Source organism: Echeneis naucrates, chromosome 10 (genome assembly GCF_900963305.1).
Source record: "Echeneis naucrates chromosome 10, fEcheNa1.1, whole genome shotgun sequence".
Lineage (NCBI taxonomy): Eukaryota > Metazoa > Chordata > Actinopteri > Carangiformes > Echeneidae > Echeneis > Echeneis naucrates.
In genome coordinates, this window is record NC_042520.1 from 10,311,049 (window position 1) to 10,331,651 (window position 20,603).

At 41.1% G+C, this 20,603-nt stretch overlaps 2 protein-coding genes across 3 annotated transcripts in view; one reads left to right on the forward strand and one right to left on the reverse strand.

Moving 5' to 3' along the window:
* macrod1 (mono-ADP ribosylhydrolase 1) overlaps positions 1 to 20,603 on the forward strand; it is a 97,617-nt gene that overhangs the window by 19,130 nt on the left and 57,884 nt on the right. The window lies entirely within an intron of this gene.
* On the reverse strand, positions 1,833 to 8,055 carry flrt1b (fibronectin leucine rich transmembrane protein 1b). Its single transcript, XM_029512751.1, has 2 exons — positions 7,855 to 8,055; positions 1,833 to 5,075 (listed from the first exon to the last, which is right to left on the reverse strand). Exon 2 carries the CDS (start codon positions 5,054 to 5,056, stop codon positions 2,867 to 2,869), a length of 2,190 nt encoding a protein of 729 aa, XP_029368611.1. The 5' UTR covers positions 5,057 to 5,075; positions 7,855 to 8,055; the 3' UTR covers positions 1,833 to 2,866.

Below are 20,603 nucleotides of genomic sequence, written 5' to 3' on the forward strand. Positions count from 1 at the left end.
TATTTAACAGACCTATGCCGTTTTTTTATTTTTTTTGTTTGTTTTGTTTTTTTTTATTTGTTGATGAAGGATGTGGTTTATAAAATATCACGACATTGTCGCAAATGTCACAATTATCACAACATCATACTCTGGATAATGTCTTTAAATTGGTCTTTGAACTTGGTTTATAGTGAAAAAATAAGTTTACTTTCATGTAAAATAAGGAAAAGCCACAAATATCTCATTTAGGAAGCTTAGCATTTTTACTTTATTACAAAAGTTCATAAAAGAAATGGTTAAACTTGTAATAATTTATGTAACCAAGTAATTGATTCAGCTCTAGAAATTACAAATTTGTCATGATTTTGGTTGTTTATACTGTGGACGTTCTTACATTAGTATTTCTTACTTTGAGTAATACACACATTTTTTGCCAACACTGAAGTGTTCATATAATGTTTACATCCATGTGATCAAATATTACAATTTCCAAAATAATTTGTTGTTGTGTTTGTGTATATACACACACACACACACACACACACACACTCACACACATGCTCACGCACACAAACACACTTGGGCTGTCAAATATTTAAAGTTTTAATTTGATTAATCACAGGTTAGCTGCAGATTAATTGAGAAATCTTCATTCTCAAATATGACTGAAAAAATTCACATTTTCTCTGTATATTGTTGGAACAGAAAGATGAAGAAATGACAGGAGGTGCATATACATGTGGAACATTTGTTGTTGTTTGTTTTTTTTTTAATTCATGACAAATCCAAATATAGAGCCATTGCTCCTTTTTATTTTATTTTTTATTTTTTTGTAAATATAAAATAGATGGATTGATGAAAGTTTACCACTTTTTTGGGCAGTATTCACAATGTAAAGAAGTTCTTATCAATATATCCTGAATCAAAGAAAATGACTTCATGAACTTGCCTTGTAGATTTATATTTTAAATCAAATAAGTGTAACAGACCTGAGGGAACAAAATGTCTACTTCAGAAATATAGCTTGCCTTAATTAAGAAAATATAAAATATCTGCTTTCCGCAAGCTGTTTATTACTTTTGACATGTCTAATAAGCTGTTTTGGAGTTCTTTTTTTCTTTTAAACCATCAGAAAACAAGCCATTATAAGAGAAATGTTGCCATACAGTGTCAGGAAGCTGCTGTGGCTGGTCAGCAAGTTAAGGGTGCAGTGAAGGGACAAAGTAGCAGCACGCAATTAATGCAATAAACGAGTAACGTGTTAATCGTGTCCTTTCTGACGGCCCTAATACACATATGTACACGTGTACGTGTATATATGTACACAGACACACACACAATTCCAAATTATTGATGATATTGGAAAGATGGCAGATGTATTTAGTTTTTTTTCCACAGATTTCTGACTTCCACTGAAAGCTGCTAAAATGTTTCATTTACATTTTTCTAAAAAAAAAATTAAGCAGCCTCAAGAAGATGATGGGGTTATTTTTATAATGGGATATATGATTAGGCTTTTCATTTGCAAAGGTAATTTAGTAATACAACCAGACTCCAAAAGAAAATGAGTACATGCAGTGGCATTTCTAAACTGGATCTTTTTATGTTTTTTTTTTTCTTTTTTTTCTGATTGTCTTGCCATGCCTCTTCTCCTCATGTCGTTCTATCACCATTTCTGAAATCACGAGTCTGTGACTTGTAACGATCAGTCTTTGAAGGATGCCTGCTGCCCGTTATCACTTTATTTGCAGTAGTGGATAAACTGTTGGTGCAACTTGAGCCATTTTTTGGATGAAGATGTTACATTACTCCATTTGTCCCCCCTCTCCTCTACCCTGCTTGTTCTCTTCATGATCCCACAGCTTCTTTTTCTTTTGTCTGCTTTTTTGCCCCCTGCTGTTGCATTTGTCACACACTTTTTTTCAGTAATCTTCCTTTTTTCCTCTTCATTTCATGGGTGTCTGCTGAAAGCCAACACACCCCTGTCAGCATCTCTATACCCAAAACAGCACCCTTCTTTCTCTCCCCTTGTTGTCTTTTATCTTCTTCCCCTCTGTCCATCTATCCATCTATCACACCCCTCTCTCTCTCTCTCGCCCTCTCATTAGTCTCCTCATGCTGTGGTTTTTGTCTCCTGTCTCTGTCAGAACTATTATCACTACTGTCAGCTCCCTTGATGAGAACAAAGTCATTCTCTGCTCACGGCACCACAGAAGACATGAGAGAAATAAAAGGAAAGAGCCTTAGCCAAAAGAGGTGGAAAGGAGGAAAAATTAAAAAGCAAGGGAGTAAACCAGAGGAAAGGAGGGGGCTAGGAACACATCTTTTCATGTCAACCATGATGCATTGTCATCTGTGGGTTATAACAGTCATTGATTTTTCCCACCCCCGACATCCTTTTTATCTATACAGCACAGAGCCTACAGTTGGTAGGAAGATATGAGAGCTAACTCTATACACATCAAGTGCCTTTTCCTCATATTATAAATATGTCTTCCACTAAATCAGCTAAGCCTAGTATATCAACCTCAAATAAATTACTGTGGATTATTATGAGCTGAGAAAAACAGTAGGTTTGAAAGACACTGAGATATCCAAAAGAGAAAATGGAACTATTTATAATATAAGTAGCGCTGAAAGAAGGGTCTACTGTATAAAGTATACAGTATCAGAATATAGTAGGACTAACTTCTGTCACTTAATAGCGATCTCCAATCGCCATAGCTGAATCAGCCTTTTCTACTTAGCAAACCAATCAGAATTGAACCAGCAGAGGCACAGAGGGTACTTTGGAAACCAAGGACAAAATTGCCACTAGCCAATGTGTGTCATCCTAAGAATGCACGCCAGGCATTCATGGCTCAGGGAATGTGTCCTTGTATCATCACGTGTACGCATAATCTATGTCAGGAATGCCACCCTCTCTGTAGCCACGGTTGGTACCATAAGTGACATGATGGTGGCTGGTTTGGCTGAGGATGGTGCCGTTGAGGCTGCCAGCTCCATGGCTGCTCCGGTAGGTCCCATTAGCTTGGGAGGAAGAGGAAGAAGAGGGGAAAATGGTGTGGATGTAGGTGACATCCTCTAGCTTCGGCTGCAGTGGCTGATGGGCCATAGCTGTCATTTGAAACCCTGAAGGAGGGGCCCTGATCTCTAAGATGGAAGTGTCTTTCTTGGTGCCCGACTCTATATAATCGTCATAATGTTTCCCGCCACGACCCCTGTTGTATGATCCTGAGTCCCCAGACATGTAACCTGCTCTCTGTCCATACCAACAGAAGATGCCAAAGATTAACAGCAGGCTTACCAATGCTGTGGCACCCCCTATAATCCCAGCCAGAGGCAAGACTGTTAGCTCTGAGTCCTGTCCCTCTTTATCTGACCCCTCCCCTCCTAGAGCTTCTCCAGTCTCTATCTGAGCACAGGCTGGTGCTGAGTCTTTACTGTCCGTGTCCATACTGCCAGCTCGAGATGAACCCATGCTGGAACCCCCAAAGGAGGGCTCCTGTCGTAGTGGCAGCAGACAGATGAGGTAATGTGAGCGTGGGGTAAGCTGTGTGAGGAGGTACTGTCTCCTCTCGCCAGGAACCAAGGTCTCTGTTATTGAGCCAAGTGTTACGCTACTACCCAACCTCAGCCATGACAACCGGAAGGAGGGTGTTGGCTCTGGGCACAGCCAAGTGACCAGTACACTGTCTGAGGAGAGAGGTTTTACAGTCAGCTCCAAGGCCTCTGCAGATACCTGCCCCCCTTCCCTGGGAGGCAGAGGCAAAACAAGGCCTGGCCACTTTGCCCGCAGTGTAAACAGGGAACCTTGTGTAGGGACCAACAGAGAGGTAGTTTCGGTGTTGCCATCAGGAACTGAACCCACTGCTTGGCTCCCTCCAACATCATCTTCACCTCCTCCATCTTTTTCCGCTGGGTTCACTCCAACCCCTGTACTAGGACCAGGAGGGGGGCCCTCACACTGCTCCATCAGGGAGGTTAGGTCTCTCAGGGTCTGGCCCCTTACTGGCTCAGGCCCCTGACAGGTCAGACCTCTGACTGTCACTGCTGCCCCTCGGCTGTGAAGCCAGACATGTAGCCAGCGAAGGTTACATCCGCAGTACCAGGGGTTTCCTCGCAAAAGTAGCATCTCCAGGCTCTCTGTGTCCTTCAGAAGTCCTCGGGGGAGACTGGTCAGATTATTCCCAGACAGGTCAAGCTTCTGTAACCTTCGCATCCCATCCAGTGCACCCCTTGGTATATGAGTCATCCCATTGTCTTGCAAGTGAAGTCGTACCAAGTGAGCTGAAGGCAGGTTGACAGGTGGAGACTGCAGGGCATTCCTCACCAGTGACAGCTCAGTCAGGTTGGAGAGACGGGAAAAGGTGTCATCTGCAATGCGAGTATTTGCCAACAGGTTCCCATCTAAGACCAAGCGTCGCAGTGAGGAGAGGCCCCGGAAGGCATGTGTGGGGATAGTGCTGATTCGGTTGTCGTCCAGTCGCAACTCTTCCAAGGAAGCTGGCAAGCCTGCTGGTATGCTTGACAGGTGGTTGCGAGACAGGAACAGGAGTCGAAGCCGTGGAGTGCCAGAAAAAGCTCTCTCCTGAATGCTAACCGTGGATATAGAGTTATCATCCAGGTGTAAACGTTCAAGTAATGGTAACTTGGCCAGAGCTGACCGCGGTAACGTTCGTATATTATTATCCTGCAAATGCAACTCGCGTAACGAAGGCGGGAGGTGTATAGGGAATTCATCCAACTGGTTGGCATACAGGTAAATCACCCGTATGGAAGTGCTGCGTTCCAGTGAGGGCGGCAACCCTGCGTTACTCAGCCGGTTGCTCTGCAAGTAGAGGATGGCAGCTGTTAATGGTAGTGGAGGAATTAGGCTAAGACCACGGTCGTTGCAGTAGACAAAACCCTCATCACAGCGGCACACTGAGGGACAAACAATGCCCTCATCTCCCTCGCCTGTCTCCATGGCAATTGCTGCTGCCGCCAGTTCCAGCACCTCAGCCAGTAGTGTGAGGCACAGGAGGAGCAGAAAGAGCCAATCGCGGAGCTCAGCAACACTGTCAGCTGCCATGTTGGAACGCAGCTCCTGACTGAAAGAGAAGAAATGTGAAACCAGATTAATACAAGTACAATGTTGTAAATCACTTGATTTTGAAACCAAAGGAGGAGTAACTCATTACATTCAAAAGAGAAAGTACAGAATTGTAGACAATAGCACATTAGTTTTAGACAAACATAACGCAAGACAAACCACACAGTGAATTCTGACTAAGCATGCCTTTAAGTTATTTTTATCTCAAAAGTGGAGATTTGTGTCTTGAAAATTCAGATGTAATTTAAAAGGCCTATCCACTCTTATGTGGGTCAGAGTGGCCAAGCAGAAAACAAATGGACATTTAGAGGCATAGAGCGCAATAACGGATGGAGTGAGTGAGCAAAGAGATTACAAGAATCAGAGAAGGGAAAGGGACAACAGAGATGGAGAAAATTGGATAGTGACAGTTGCAAGGAGGGGAAAAAAGTGAGGGAACATTTTTCCGGGGAGATTAACTGAAATACAGTGACTGACATGGAGCTACAATGAAGGCCAGATCAGGGAGACAGAAATCATATTAATTGCCCACGGAGCTGTTCATAGCTTTAAAAACAGCAGAAGTACTAAACTAGGGACTGCACTATATCTAACTCTAACTCTCAGATGAAATTTTAAAGAGAACATGAACAGAGAAATGGAAAAGCAGTCGTACAGGTTCCTGTCCTGAGTATTCACAAACATAAGATGTCTTTCTGAGATTATGACCAAAGCACATACTGAGAAATGCACATGAATATAATTAAACATACAGAGCACAAAGCATTCACTAACAGAACAGTCTCAGTACAAGCGCACATATATAATGCATGTTTTCTTCTTGGTTGTTATTGTTTGTGAAATTTCTATAAATTATTCACAAAAGTGGTCCTGAAATCCCCAGAAATGTATTAGTGAGATGTTTTACAGAGAAGCCTTTTCTGCAACATTAATATGTTCCTTGTCGATGTTTTATGACTTGTCTCCTAGCAAATCTCTGACACTAACATCAATAACAAATTTACAATTCAGATAACATGATCTCTGAGCACTCACATTCACAGGATACTATTTATAGAATATGAATAATATACAGTGGTTAAAGTTGTTGAAATTATATTGTGGAACACTCTTGCTTGAATCCTTTCTTTTGGGTTGCCTGAGGCCGGAAAATGTGCACTGACATGAAATGCCTGACATGATTTGACAGCACATTTGATAAACAAATCCTCTAAAGGCAAGTTTTTTTTTTTCTTTCTCCCCTTCCGTACATGCACACACGAGTATGTGTGTTCGTTTGTGAACTCAGTGCGAGATGCAAAATTGCCCCTTGGCTGCAGTCAAAATCCATGCAAAGCAAATAAAAGATGGCAACAATGGAAGAGATACAGACAGGGGGAGTAAATGATGGAGGAATGGAGGCAAAGAGACAGATGGAGAGTTGGAAAGTCAGCCCGAGAAGAATAGGGGAAAAGAGTTCCTGACAGTAGGGTCTTCAGTTAGCATCAGCTGAAGTTCCTTCAAAAAAGAGGATTGTTTGGAGTTTAAATTTCTTTTGTGTGTGTGTGTAAAAAGACACAGAGATGTAAAAATAACTATGCTTTGTTTACCTGTACATACTTTTGTGTGTGTGTGTGTGTTTGCTCCTTTGTATGTCTTCTAGTGAAAAGAGATCTGTATCAACAGCTAGCTGCTGCCTAGCTTGACACGCGCAGTATTTGATTTGTAACAGTGACAGAGCTTCAGTGCCACACAATCCGGCAAAGACCCAGAAGCTTTTTCTATTTTCTTAAAGAATGTTCCTAATATTTTTTATTCATTTATTTATTTGCTTAATTCTGGAATATTTCCAAGCATTTCCAGCATTTGTGAGACAGAGAAAGTAAAGGAGAGGAATCCGTGCACAGGAGGTAGTGTCATGGCAGGAGCAGAGCCCATATTGGGAATACTAATGAATATCAACAAACATATGCTTCAGTGCCACACATTCTCACTTCTCTCTTAGCTTAGCTATCATCTTGGCACAAACCTTTATCTGTGTTTTTGCCTACATACTGGAGCCTCCTTTTGATGCATCTTCCTAATGATCCTTTGATGCTCTATCGTTTCTTCTCCCTAGCTCCTTCTCTCACTCTTTCCAACTTTCGGTGGCTTGCTCTCATTACACTCTCCCCTCTGCATCCTTGTCTGTCATGCCATTTACCTCTCCCATCTGCCCACCATCACCTCTTCTCCTCGTAACACTATATCCATTCTCAGGATTGTTTACAGAAGTGTCTGTGCAGTCATCTTCCAACTCTCCTCCCCTGTCCCTCTCGTTTCTAATCCTCTTTTATTGTTTCCTCTCCAGTTGTTCCTTTATTCCTACACACTAAGATTGGATCAATCAATTCTGGTCTTGGCTGTCCAGACCTCCGCTCTTCTCCTGTCCTCTCCTCTCTTCTGTTCCACAGCAGCTTAGTTTCTCTTTTTCATTTAGATGCAGCACACCCACCCCACCTCTATTTCTCACTCCCTCTCAGCCTCAGCTTTCTCGTCTCCACAGTCATCTTCCTCTTCCTTTGTAGCATTTTTTTTCCCACCAAACATTTTTTCCCCTAACATTTCAATCATGTTCTGAAATAAAAGGCTTTGTCAGAGCACATATTCAGTGTTTCTTAGTTGTTGTTGTTTTTTTTTCCTCCTATCATGGAGCTGAAAGCAAGAAGTAAGATGGTCTTCATGTCCATGAATGTAAGAAAAAAGTGTTGTGTGTTTGTGTGTAAAAGGTCTAATTGACCCAGAGTGTGACTGCTAACCTGTTCAGGTCCACCGCAGCTTTGTTTTGCTTGAATCAAGGATTTGTGGGGAGCAGTTTTAGTGTGTCAGTATGTGTGATTGAGGATGTTGCTGCTGTTCTCTCTGTATTTGAGAGCAGTATCCCAGTTGTCTTTGAATTGTTCAGAAGTGTAGCCTTGTTCCTCGGGGCCGTTGAATCTTTCTCAGCTTGGTGGAATGATGATAGGGATGATGATAGCCTGTACTCCAGGGCTCCACAAGTAGCAACAGCAGCATGGCTCAAAGCCGCCTCTGCACCCACATTTGTGTGTTGTGTTTGTCTGTCTGTCTGTCTGTCTGTCTGTCTGTCTGTCTGTCTGTCTGTCTGTGTGTCCTGCTGCCAAGCTCTCTCTCTCTCTCTCTCTCTCTCTGGGTAAAGGGCTTTTAGGCCTGCCAACTCAAGTCATCTTCAATGAGTGTCCAGAGGACTAATTCTGAGACAACTCCCCCCCCCCACAACCAATGCAACAGTTTGGCAAACAGTCAGAAGATGGTTGAGGCCTCAAGGGTCCTTATTGGAAGTTAAAAGCAACCCTGGATATTCATGCAAAAACAGTCCAGTCCTGTGCTACACTTGCTTTGAATTACCAGGTATTCGTCTTAATTAATAAGCTGTGGACTGAAAAAAAGTATGATTTACACAGCTCTGAGAAATTCAGCAGAAAGTCCTGATCAGTCCTGATCTGTTGTTATTGGTTGTTTTACAACAATTATTATAGCATAAATGCTACAGTCCAATGATGGCAATGAGAGGCTGTGATTGATGAGCTCATTCGATGCAAAATGTGGACTGTAAGAATTGGATTTCCTCTCACTTTCAGCCTTTTCCTTCTGCTAAATGTTCAACTGCTTCCTTTTCAGTACACACAGATCAAAGCACAACCAGATACAGTGTGCACTGTATGTAGTCCACTCTGTGGAGCGCAGTGATGGCCAGTCACGTTGCTCTTAGTGAAAAGTTCTCCCCAGGTTATTGGAAATGGACTGCCGTCTGTAATCCTACAGGCAGACTTCAATGGGGTTGCTGTCAGCGGGATAGCTGGCTGAGTGTTAGTGAGCACCAACCTGAAAAGAGAGAAGAGACAAGTACATTTTTAGAATTTTCAATTCGGATTTGGGATTTAACTGATTTGGTTCATCTTACACAGTTTATCCGTTTCCGGGTCGTGGGGGGTGTTGGAGCCAATCCCAGCTCACATTGGGGGAGGGTGGGGTACACCTTGGACAACACACAGAGGCAGAGACAAACAACCACTCACACTCAGACCTACCAACAATTTGGAGTTAATTAACCTACTCTTTGGACGGTGGAGAAAACTGGAGTACCCAGAGGAAACCGAACCCACAACCTTCTTGTTGTGGAGCAGCAGCACTAACCACTATGCCGCCATGCTGCCCGTACACTATACAATGTGGCTGTATGTCAGCTAAAGGTAATGTGTTTCTTATTTGAATCAATTAGCGTATGAAGTGGAAATGAACTGTTGATTGTTTTTCTTTCTTATTTGGGCTGATAACTTAATGATGGCTGTTTACCTCAATGTAAAATCTATTTGACAGAGTGAAAATGCTTTTTCACAATTTAACTTGTAATTGGACAAACTGTAAGCATTGCTTAGTAAACAAATAACTAATCAAAAGTTTTAGGAAAGCCCTATTCCTCCAGTTTTTAAATGTAATTTCAGGTGTTCAATAACTTTAAAATTACATAACGGTATGCTGCTGCTGCTGCTGCAAAAAAAAAATTGAAGTCAATGAATCCTTGAAAGTTAAAACAATAATTCCCACAGGTGCCAAACATTTGCTGGCAACTTACAAACCTTTTGTTTTGTTTGTAGGCAGTGCAGAGCTACTATCAACCCACACTATACTGCAGGAAGTAGAACTGTGCGTTACTATGAGGAGGGTGTGAAAAAGACAAGTATTGAAAAAAGACACACTACAGTAAGTTAATGACCCAAAACATTGTAAGAACTAGATGATGGCTTCTTATGATGGAGGAGCAGCACAACCTTCAGACTTCAACCCCATAGAGGGGATTCAGGCGGACAGAAGGTGAAAGCAATGCAGCCTGCTATTCCAACTTAGGACAAACTTTCTGAAAATTTTTTGTAGAAAGAACATCTGCCAAACTTATCCAAACCATTTACATTGAATTTAGTTCTCCGTGATTTTTTGCTTTTGAAATATCCAACTGTTTGTTTGTTCAGACACAGTGAGACTCAGAATCACGCAGATTTCAATAACAGCAAGAATAAATGGAAAAATTTTCACAGATAAGGAATACTTTATAGAGTTAGTCAACCGCATGATGAAGATGCATGAAAGTACTCCATGGTGTCTTTATTAACTTCTCCAGTTTAGGAGAGGATAAACTGAAACTGTCAGATGTAGCAGGACTTCCTGAAAATATCTTTATATGTTCAAAAGATCATTATCGCTGGAGTGAGTTTCTCTGATCTGTTCCCCGATTTAATCTGTGACATGGGCGAAAGGGTCAGTAATATCACATAATCTGTTTAAAATAACTTTGTTAGAATCCAAGAAACGTCTGAAGGCTTTGCTCCAGAAATATTCAAATATTGGTATATGCACAGCCTGCTTGTGTGTATTGCAAAAATAAATAGCATTTACTTGTAAGGGTTTGCATAAATGAAATGCTTTCCTGTCTTAGTTTTTTTTTTATATATCAGTTTTTAAATGGCACCAAGATGTAATGCCAGGCTTCAATGCTGGCACAGTATGGAATACTAAAAAGCACTGACTAAATAATTATCCCCATCAGAACGGTTATACCTTTTAAAATTAAGTACGTCGTATAATATTCCTGAAGGTCAATGCTGCATATGTGCAACACTTAGCTCCCAATGGACACAAACCCCTCATTAAGGTAGCTCCATGTTTTATATCTATTTTTTTTTTTCTTCGCACAAAACTTTGGAGCCTTCATTAAGCACCGCGTGCTAAGTGCCTGTATCTTGTGTGCAGAATCAAACCCCCTGGTGAACACTGGCTTTAGAAATATAAGGTTTTCATCAGGCATACTGAGTGTACAGAGACAGATTCATCAAGGCCATTAACTGCTCCGTTGCTCACATTCGCCTGTTCACTTCATCCCAGAGTAAGTAGACTACATAGCCAACTGGGAAATTATCATGCACTTTGCTTAAACACAAATAAAGACAAATAAAGCCATCCTTATTTTCATTTTCAAGGAACACATGCTGTAGCTGGGAAGAATTTGGTGGACAGGTGGATGTCTGTGCTCCTGCACCTCCTTGGAGGATATTTATATAAACTGTACACAGCACCCTAAAGTGGAGTAAAATGTCGTCTTAACTGGTTCCACAGAAGGACTGTGTTTGACTGGATGTGCAGTTTAGGGAATTTGATATGTGGTTGCTGTTGGATAAAGTTGAGCAGAGTGTGGTTTAAATAAATTGCCCCCCCCCCCCCTTTTTTTTTTTTTTTTTTTTTTTTTTACAGCTCCAGACTGATATCCAGTTTGTGGTGTAGTAAACTAATTTATATGTGTAGAGTGTGCCTAACATGGATAATGAAAACAGCTCGACATGGGACAGAATGCTAAACAGACATTGTTTGCTTAACACGTCGACTTTGTGATTGGTGTCTAAGGAGAAACGATATAATGGTCTATTCAAGGACAGTGGAGATGTATGGAGAGCTTTATATTTGGTGCTGCATGAATGTAAAGACCTGCAACCATCATCATTCCATTCATGTCTAATGTCAGTGATTGATGTCTAATGCTTCAAAATAATGAAAACCTCTTGTGTTGGAGGCCAGGCCTTCAAGTAGCTTAGCAGTCAAATCATAATTCAAAGGAAGGCCTTTAATTGGATGTCATCAGTCATGTATTAACAGTGAATATCACCATTAATAACAGTAACTGTCATTTTGGAATACGTCTCCTTAATTGGATGCAATCCCTGGTCCAAAACCATTCTTATACCCTGCACTAATGTTTGCAAACCACAGGCAAACTGTCCGGCTGCATTGGACAATATGTAAATATTGAACATCAGCAGCAGCTCCACAGCTCACTGCTGTTGCCCATTAGACATCAGTATGTGAAGAACTATCTGTACACAGACTGGGTTAACACAATTTGTGATGGCTTTTCAGAAGCAAGCTTACCTAGAGGCAGCGTGTAAGGGAGGAGAAAGGAGGGAGTGGGAAGAATTAGGGAGGATGTAACAGAAGCAAAACCTAGACACTCTTCATTTATTAGAAGGGAGTGTCTGAAAATGTTTGTCAGATTTTACAGAAGGTTAGAGAGAGGTAGAGAAAGTAACTGCTTTCTTTTAATCATAGCTTCACTGCTGTTGCCACTTTTCAAAGGAAATTTCTAATTATTCATCAGTCATTATTCAAAATGTTAATGTAGCCATTCATTTCTGAGAAGAAAGTGAACCAAGATAATTAGCAACTTGCATGAAGCTAACATCGGTCCAGTCAGAAAGTGCACTCATTGAAAATAAAATCACTTTGGATGGGTAAATGTTGGAAAATATCAATGAGGGATCAACCACTGTATAGCAGTAAATTGCAGTAGAACCACGCCAAAGTTAGTGGTCCTTAGACCAATAAGAAAATAACAAATTAAAGAGATTGAGAACAATTAAAATCTTTCTATTTTTCTAAAGTGTGAATATTATTTTATTGTACTATAACGTGGTCAGCAAAACAAATGGTTTAAATAAGTAATCAGGGACATTAGGAAGTTGTGAATGGTATAAAAAAAATTGTCATACAATTATTGGTTAACGAATGATGTAAATAACTGCTTGTCAAGGATCATTTCATGATTTGTGTAGAATTGAATCTCTGTTAGACCACATGTGCTCAGTTCTCAGTCCATTTACCTTTTTGCATGGTTGCCCGTTGTTTCATTAATGTCAGATATATTCTAAACACAGATCATTAGAGAGGACCACAGTCAAATGAGTAACTGCACCCAGGCAGCATTTGGACATAAGCAAAGATATAACCTGGAGAGGTTCTGTTTTGTAAGTGTAAATACCAAGTTAAATTTCAATTTGAATTGGCAAAACATTTATCTAACTGCTGCATATTTTTCCTATTGTTATTATTTCTTTACAAAAAAAAACAAAAAAACAACTCAACACAATTTTTATCATAACTCTCACACTATTGGTGAGGAGTACAAACAGTACAATAAAGCACTTCCAATACAGGTGCAGATGAATCATGTAGTGCTGTGATCCAAAAGCTATTTCTGACGGACGCTCTGCATCTTTTCTGTTTATTTTTTATGCATAACAGTGAGCAGAGAGAATGCCTCATTTCACAGGGGGACAGGAATCGCCCTGCTCTTGTTAGTCAGTCAATGACAATTATGTAGCCAACAGGCACGCTACAGTACTGTATGTGACTTTCACTGTGGATTCTGTGAAGTCTATAAGCTCTAACTATTTTTACTTTACTTTTGTACAATAACAAACATATTCACATTTTTCTTTGTTTGATGGGCAGTCTGGTACAGAAGGCGGGTTATAAAACTAGAAATATATAGCAAGATGTTGCACAGATGTGCAAATATTGTCAGATGTTATATATGAATGTGTAAAATGTACAAAAATATGGCTGGCACGTTCATACCTGTCATGTGTCATCACCTTGAATTTCTTGTACAACAGGTGTGTTTATGTGTCTGTCTGTGCTCTGATGTGAGCAAACCATGGGGATGACACTCAGAAGCTTCTAGTTAAAGTGAAACCAAAGAGTGGGTTGGATGTTTTTACTGTTTTCATCAGAGGTTGCTAAAAAAATACCTTTTTTGTTTTGTTTTGTTTTTTTTTCAAATTCCCCAGGTGACCACCTTGTTGCATTTACACAAATGTACCAGTGGTGCACCACTGCACCAGGTGATGGTAGCAATTTTTCCCCATTGTCATCCACTGATCGCTGCATTGCGCGCCTCAAAATAATTTGGAAAATAAAAAGCAGAGAAAAGTGACAGCTGTGATGCTTGGCAGTATACTTTCTGCATGCACTGTAGGGAGCTATATAGGAGCTAGGAAGTGCGGGAGTAGGAGCTAGGGATTAATAGCTGCGGGGCTAGGGACCAGAGTCTGAGTACTTTGTAATCATGTGGCTGCCTAACCCCACTGTTAGCGAGGTTGATGAGCATGCGTCCCTCCTGACGCACACACTCTCTACATCCACTCTGCTGAATATTAATACAGAGCAGAGAATTCCTCCGAGCCCCATTGTCAGACGGCCCTATTGTTCTCTGCTGGCCCCTTCCTTGGCACGTGTGTATGTGTGTGTTTACTATTAATGCCTAAGTTGGTGTCTACATTGTGCGTTCATGCATATTATGCCCATGTCTTGATCGCATAGCACAGGTAAGCTGTAACAGAGCAGTCGTTTGAGTGGAAATGAGGGAGATGAGGAGGTACGTTTGCGGTCCACAATGTCCCATAAAGACAACTGGCCTGAGAGCACTTGGACCAGCCATCAGGGCCCGACATTGGCTATTATTTCACCTAGAGGTGCTATCTAAAAAATGAACACACTCATTAAATGGCAAAGAGTGTGCACATGTGTATGCATGTAAATGTGTGTGGATTTGTGCGCACAAGTCAATTTAGAGGCACTGTAAATATATGGCAGAGCAAATGCTTGTCTTTCAATCAGAGCGTAATGTGCTATTTATGATGTTTGACTGTGAATATGTGCTCATCTATGTGTGTATTTACACATTTCTCTATGCATGTGGGCACATTGATGCATGTGAGTGTGTTCATCTGTGTTTGTGTAAGTGTGTATATGTATCTGTATGGATTTGTGTGTGTGTGTGTGTGAGAGTGTGACTGTTTAACTACCCCACACACGTAACCTCCCCATCTCTGCCTCCCAGTTTCTCATTTACTGAGCCAGAGTGAAGGAGTGTGGGGAAACGAGAAAACAAGTGAAATGTTGGGGGGGTCAGTGAAATAGATGCAGGGAGGGAGGGAGGCAGGCTTATACAGGAAAAATGAAGAGAAGCTGGAGTAAGAGAGGAGGGATGGCAGAGAACAAGACAAGATAGAGGAGCAGAGGCAGGAAGATGGGGGCGAAGAGACGGAGGCGGAGGAGGAGGCAGCAGATTTATGAAGCCATTGGAATGTAATTTGGAGGCAGAAATTAGTGTCAGACTGAGCAAGGTTTAAAGTCAGTGAAGCCTGAATACATGGCCTGCTACTGTGTGCTTGTGTTTGTGTGTGTGGCAAGTATCACAGACAAATGGATGGAAAATGTGATTCAGAATTATACCACAGAAGCTCTGCAGTTGTCATCCACACCGAACACCATGTGTTTGTGTGTTCGTAGATGTGCATGCACATTTTTACTACTCCAACATGCATGAGTGACGTGACTACATGGCATCAGAACATAACCCGGCATTCATATTTAACAGCTCATATTTCATCTATGCTTGAAGACACAGATATACACTCTCTCTCTCTTAAGCACACACAAGCAGACACTGAATTCTTGTCAGGCTCTGAATGCCGTGACTCGAGCAGAATCAGTCGAGGGTGTCGGCGTGGACAGAGGCTGGACGGGGCATAGTGGGAGAGAAAAAGAGGGGGGAAAGACTGTCAGCGAGAGACAGAGAGAAAGGTACAGGTGGGAAATGAAACAGAGGGAGGGAGGGAGTCTAAGAGGGACTAAAAAGAAGAGTGAGAGGGATGTGACTGGATTTCTAACACAGCAACACACAGCTTCCATTTAGCATGAGAGGGAGGGGCAGAGAACGAAAGAGATGAGGGAAGCAGCAGAGCAAGGATAATCAGCAAAGATCTGAAGAGAGGGAAAGGCTTAATACACTGATTTTTTTTCAATCACTTCGAGCATCTCTTTGACACTTTGCTGTAACACTTCCACACACCGGGGGTTGGCTCTATTTTTGCTGCTAATTTCTGCTAGGCCTCCTCCTTTGTTAGTTGGAGGGAGAAAACAATTAAAAGGACACTGTTTTTCTAATGTGGGTTTTTTTAAATCAATAAATTCCAGAGCAGCTGTGGCTGAGCCCACTGGTCTTTATAACTGTTTGAGGGGAAAAAGAATGCTGAATAAGTTTTTCAAACTGTGTATTGATTGGGGACTTTTTCACTAAGGCTCATCATGTGTACCAGTGGCACTCATTTCTTTGTTTTCATTCATACAATATCTAAAGGCAATATCCCACTTCCTAAAACTGGACTAATGGCAGATATGACATGATATAATATAACATTGCCAATCTTTTCCTTTTTCTTGCCTGCTCCGAGCTCATCAGCAGCTTCACAGTTAAAAAGGTAGAATTGCAAATTTCTGAATGGCTGTGGCTAAAACAGGATGACTCTCCTAAAAATTTTTGCTGGATGACAGGTGGAGACTCGTTTAATCTAAACTGGAGCTGCTTAGTGTAAAGTGAGGTTTAATCTGTCACTCAGAAATGGAACCAATGTATTTAGAGAGATTTCAGCACAACAGTTTAGTAGTTTATAAGTGGCAGTGATATAATGTTCTTATCACTTCCTGATTCATTTGATGATACAAAACTACCATGTTTAAAGGTTTTATTGTGGTTGTAAAATAAAAGAAAAAGAAAAGAAGAAGCCCAAAAGAACCTGTGAAATGTCCGTTTACATTTCCTTTGTGGTGTTTCACTGTTTGAGTTATACTAGTAACACGCTGCAAATTACAACACTGAGGCTGCTCGCATTGAGGAGAAAGATGTGAATGTGCTGTTGATTGTCCAAACAAAGGTGCTCTGAAAATAATCTGTGGTACTAGTGGTGCCACTACACAGGTCTGTGGCTGCATGGCCTATTTGATGCTGGTCTCAGCAGCTGCCCTCTTAAAATGGACGTCTCTCACACAGAAAAACACACACGCATGAAAAGTTGACCAGATATTTTCCACCCTTAAAATCACGCAGCGGGAAAATCACACACAGTCTTCATACAGAAGTGCATGCACACAAACGTTCCTGCTCTTTTGACCTGTGAACTTCCTGTCACCTTATCACTGTGTGACACACACACACACACACACTCAGTTACACACCAGTCCTCTTTGTCCTTCTAGCCAAAGTTAATGATAGCAACACCATTATACATAGTGACAACACTACCTCCCATTTATATGGCAGTTCACACCATGGTACAATTTCTGCTTCTGTCTCTCCTTCGTCTCCCCATTTCTCACCTCTCGCTCAATCTAGTGTTGAGGTCAATTATCTCTGAATTTGCTTAATCAGTAGGCTGACTACTTCAGGCTCTGTGAAGGTGTTAAGTAGCATCTGTACATTACTTCAGCATGTTACTTTTCTCACCCTCCTTTCACACTTTCTTTTCTCTTTGTTGTTATTCATCACATTTACATTCTTTGTTTTTCTGCTTCCTTTTTAGTGTTTTCCTCTATTTGCTGCATCTGCTTCCAATATTTTGGTTTCTTTTTACCTTGGTATTGCTTTTCTGTCTTTGTCCGTGTCAACTTCAATCTGTTTCCCCTTGTTCTAGTTCTTTTTAGCTCCATCTCATTATTGGTTTTGTATGACCTCAGCATTGTGTGGTAATGAGGGGGAAATTGAAGTGATGTTACAATTGCTGTGCCGCTTGTGTTTGTTCCTGGGTTGGTCTAATTAATAGTGAGAGTGCAAGCACTTGCAACTTCAGGTCACCTTCACCTGCGGGTTATTTTTGTGCTGTTTCTCCTCTTTGTTGGAACTGGAGATCTTAGCCTCATTAGCAGTTTACATGTGTTGAAATCTCAGTTTCAGGAAAGTCGACCATGTCTAGTCCACTTAAGAAGTCTGAGTATTGTCACACTGACAACATCTTCATCCTGTACAACAGCTCTTTATGTTTGGGTTGTAATTATTGATCTGCCACCTGTGTGTTGGCTTAAAAAGAGGCAGCAATCCTCTTACCTGTCCAACTGTTTCCCAGAATTTTTGATGCACAAGTCAGGTTTTTGGGGGGTTTAGGGATTTAGTTGTCAAGCATTGGAACTTATCTACTAGATATCAAAGTTTCTAATTTTCTTATCGTAAGTGTTAATATCATTTCATCCCCATCGTCGCTTGGCTCTACTTTTCATGTGCAAGTTGGGTTTATTTCAGTTCAGCTCTGTTGTATGGGAGGGAATCGTTGTAAAGCAAGGAAATCATAGATAAGCGTTTTACATTAAATTTTTTTCCCGTTACCTTATCTCTCTGTATATGTGTGCTGGGAGTGCTCCTTGCTCTGGGTCTTTTTTTTTCTTTTTATATCACTTTTTCTTTGTCATCTAAACAGTAAAGCCAGGACAAAACTCCAATGGTGATAAGGTGAGAGTGAGCTACTGCGAGCCAAGCAGCGCAAATGGGAATTTTCAAAGGATGGGTCCTGAAACCTATTGTCAGAGGGAGAAGAGAGATGAAAAAAAGGAGTGAAAAAGAGTGAAAGAATGAAGCTGGAAGAAGAGAGTATAGATGGAGGCGGACAGGGAAGCAAAGTGAGCTGTAGAGTTTTTGCCCTGGAGGAAGCCAGTTTCCAAAGAGCTGCTGAACAGCAGATGAGAGTAAATGAGACTTTGAGAGAGCACCGCTCGACAGAGGAAAACAGGGGGAGAGGATGAGGAGAAGGTGGGAACAGGCCAAAGACTGTAGGTGAGAAAGTGTAGTGGGGATGAAAAAGAGGAAGGGAATGAGAGGTAGTCATGAGGAGGGGAAAAAAAAGAAATGGGTGGACACAAACATACCCAGAAACACACACAACACCTAGAGTGGAGGTGTTATGCATAAATATGGTGAGAATAATGAAAATGCTGGCGGCTTTTTTTTTTAAACACAGCAGCTAATAATTAAAAGTCAGATCTCACGCTGCGGGCTACAGAGACAGCACACAGATTTTTTTTATGCACAAGCAGTAAATAAACTGTAATATCTCTCAGGAAGCTGCAACCTTGGGTGCTGACAATATAGTCAAAGTGCTGTGAACTGAAGTCCAGTTTTTTCAACCTCTCATTTCATCTTCAGTTGGGGTTATAGAAATATGCCGATTTAATGAATGCTCACATCTTCTGTTAGAAGCAGAAGCTTACCAAAAATTCCTTGCCTTCCATCAAAATTTGACCATTTCAATAGAAAGCAGACACTCACATTTAAAGTGACTCACTATTTTCTCAGCATTTAATTCTTGGAAAGACAGAAAAGCCTTCTGCAATGGCAATTACACCATGGTACACACTGAAAAGCCACTGAAACTCTTACAGATGAAGCTTTTAGGTGGGTTGGCAGCTCCTCAAGGCAGGACAAGGCAGGTTTTTACAAACTGACAACCCTGAAGCTGTGAGTAAAATCCTCCCACACCATGCTGGAATGATTTCTCTGCTTACCCATCTGCAATAAAGATATAATATTTATGAAAACATATTCACTAGCTGCAGTAAGAGAGGAGCCTCCATCCAATCACAATGTCACGAGGCTAGTGTCTGAATGGAAAAAATAAAAACCTTTCATATTGGCTCATTTTATCAGTCTAACACTGCATTGTGCATTGAATTCGTGTGCCTAAAAACTAAACGCACACAGAAAAGATAATCTAACTACACACCCATTTGCCTGTAATATTCTAAGGCAGAAGATGCTATGATATCCACCATCTCCAAGCAAAACACACATTTCCACACAGCCCAGCATTCATAAACATCAACAAAACATCAAGTCATGACAGTACTTGGATAAATAACCCCATTAAATGTTATTGAGGGTTTTTCCAGCTCAAAGCATTTAAACTTTCTCTCCATCTCTTTCCCCTTTATCTCTGAGTCTTGGCCTGAAAGAGGTGGTATGCACAGGAAGTATCAACAGATAGGCAATTTACTGGCCGGACACCCTCGCACACATGGACGCACACTCGTGCAGACACGACAGTCCACCAGAAGGCACTCTTAGATAGCTCATAATCATTTTCGCTTGTGTGTGTGTGTGTGTGTGTGTGTGTGTGTGTGTGTAAGTTTGTACATCCTTGTTATGACAGACGAAACCAGTCATTTTAAATCCACTAAGACATGAAGTACATGTGGCCTCCTGTTCACAGACCGAAACACATTTTTGAAGGTTCAAATCCAGAAAACAGGCCTTGTTATCTTTTCCTCACCATCACACTATCTCTCTATATATATTGCTGTTATATGCTGTCACTCTTCATTTCATTATCTCAAAGAAAAAAAAAAGATTCCAGTGGAACTGAGCTTTTTAATCATAAAAAATTTCTGAGATATCCCATAGTCCATTAAAGTTAAGTGAACTAAAACAGATGCATCAACGGGCTCTCTATCAGTCAGCAATTGCCCAATTTTTCCTAGTGTTTACCTTTGTTCTCCATCATAAAGAGACAATGAGTTCAATCCAGAGAAGGCTACAGGGTGATAATCAAAGCTTATTCAAGCACAGAGCCAGGCACGATCTCTGAATACCTGAGAGATGTATTGGAATTCAATACATCAGGTCAAAAACATTCCTGCCAGTTACCCTCACAATGAAGCACCATCTTGTCATGCTTTGGGTGAGTGTGGCTCAGTAACTGCCTCGTGCGTATATTTATTTTGTTCTTTGATCAGCTCTGATAGTGTGACGGTGTTAGCTTTCACGCCTTGTTGTCACGGCGGTTGGTGGAAATGTTGCATTTACTTGTTTTGGTCTCAGAGATTTTGGTTGATGTGTAGG

Excerpts from the sequence above, each read along its gene's own strand:
- flrt1b (XM_029512751.1), bottom strand. The coding sequence starts at position 5,056 with ATGGCAGCTGACAGTGTTGCTGAGCTCCGCGATTGGCTCTTTCTGCTC.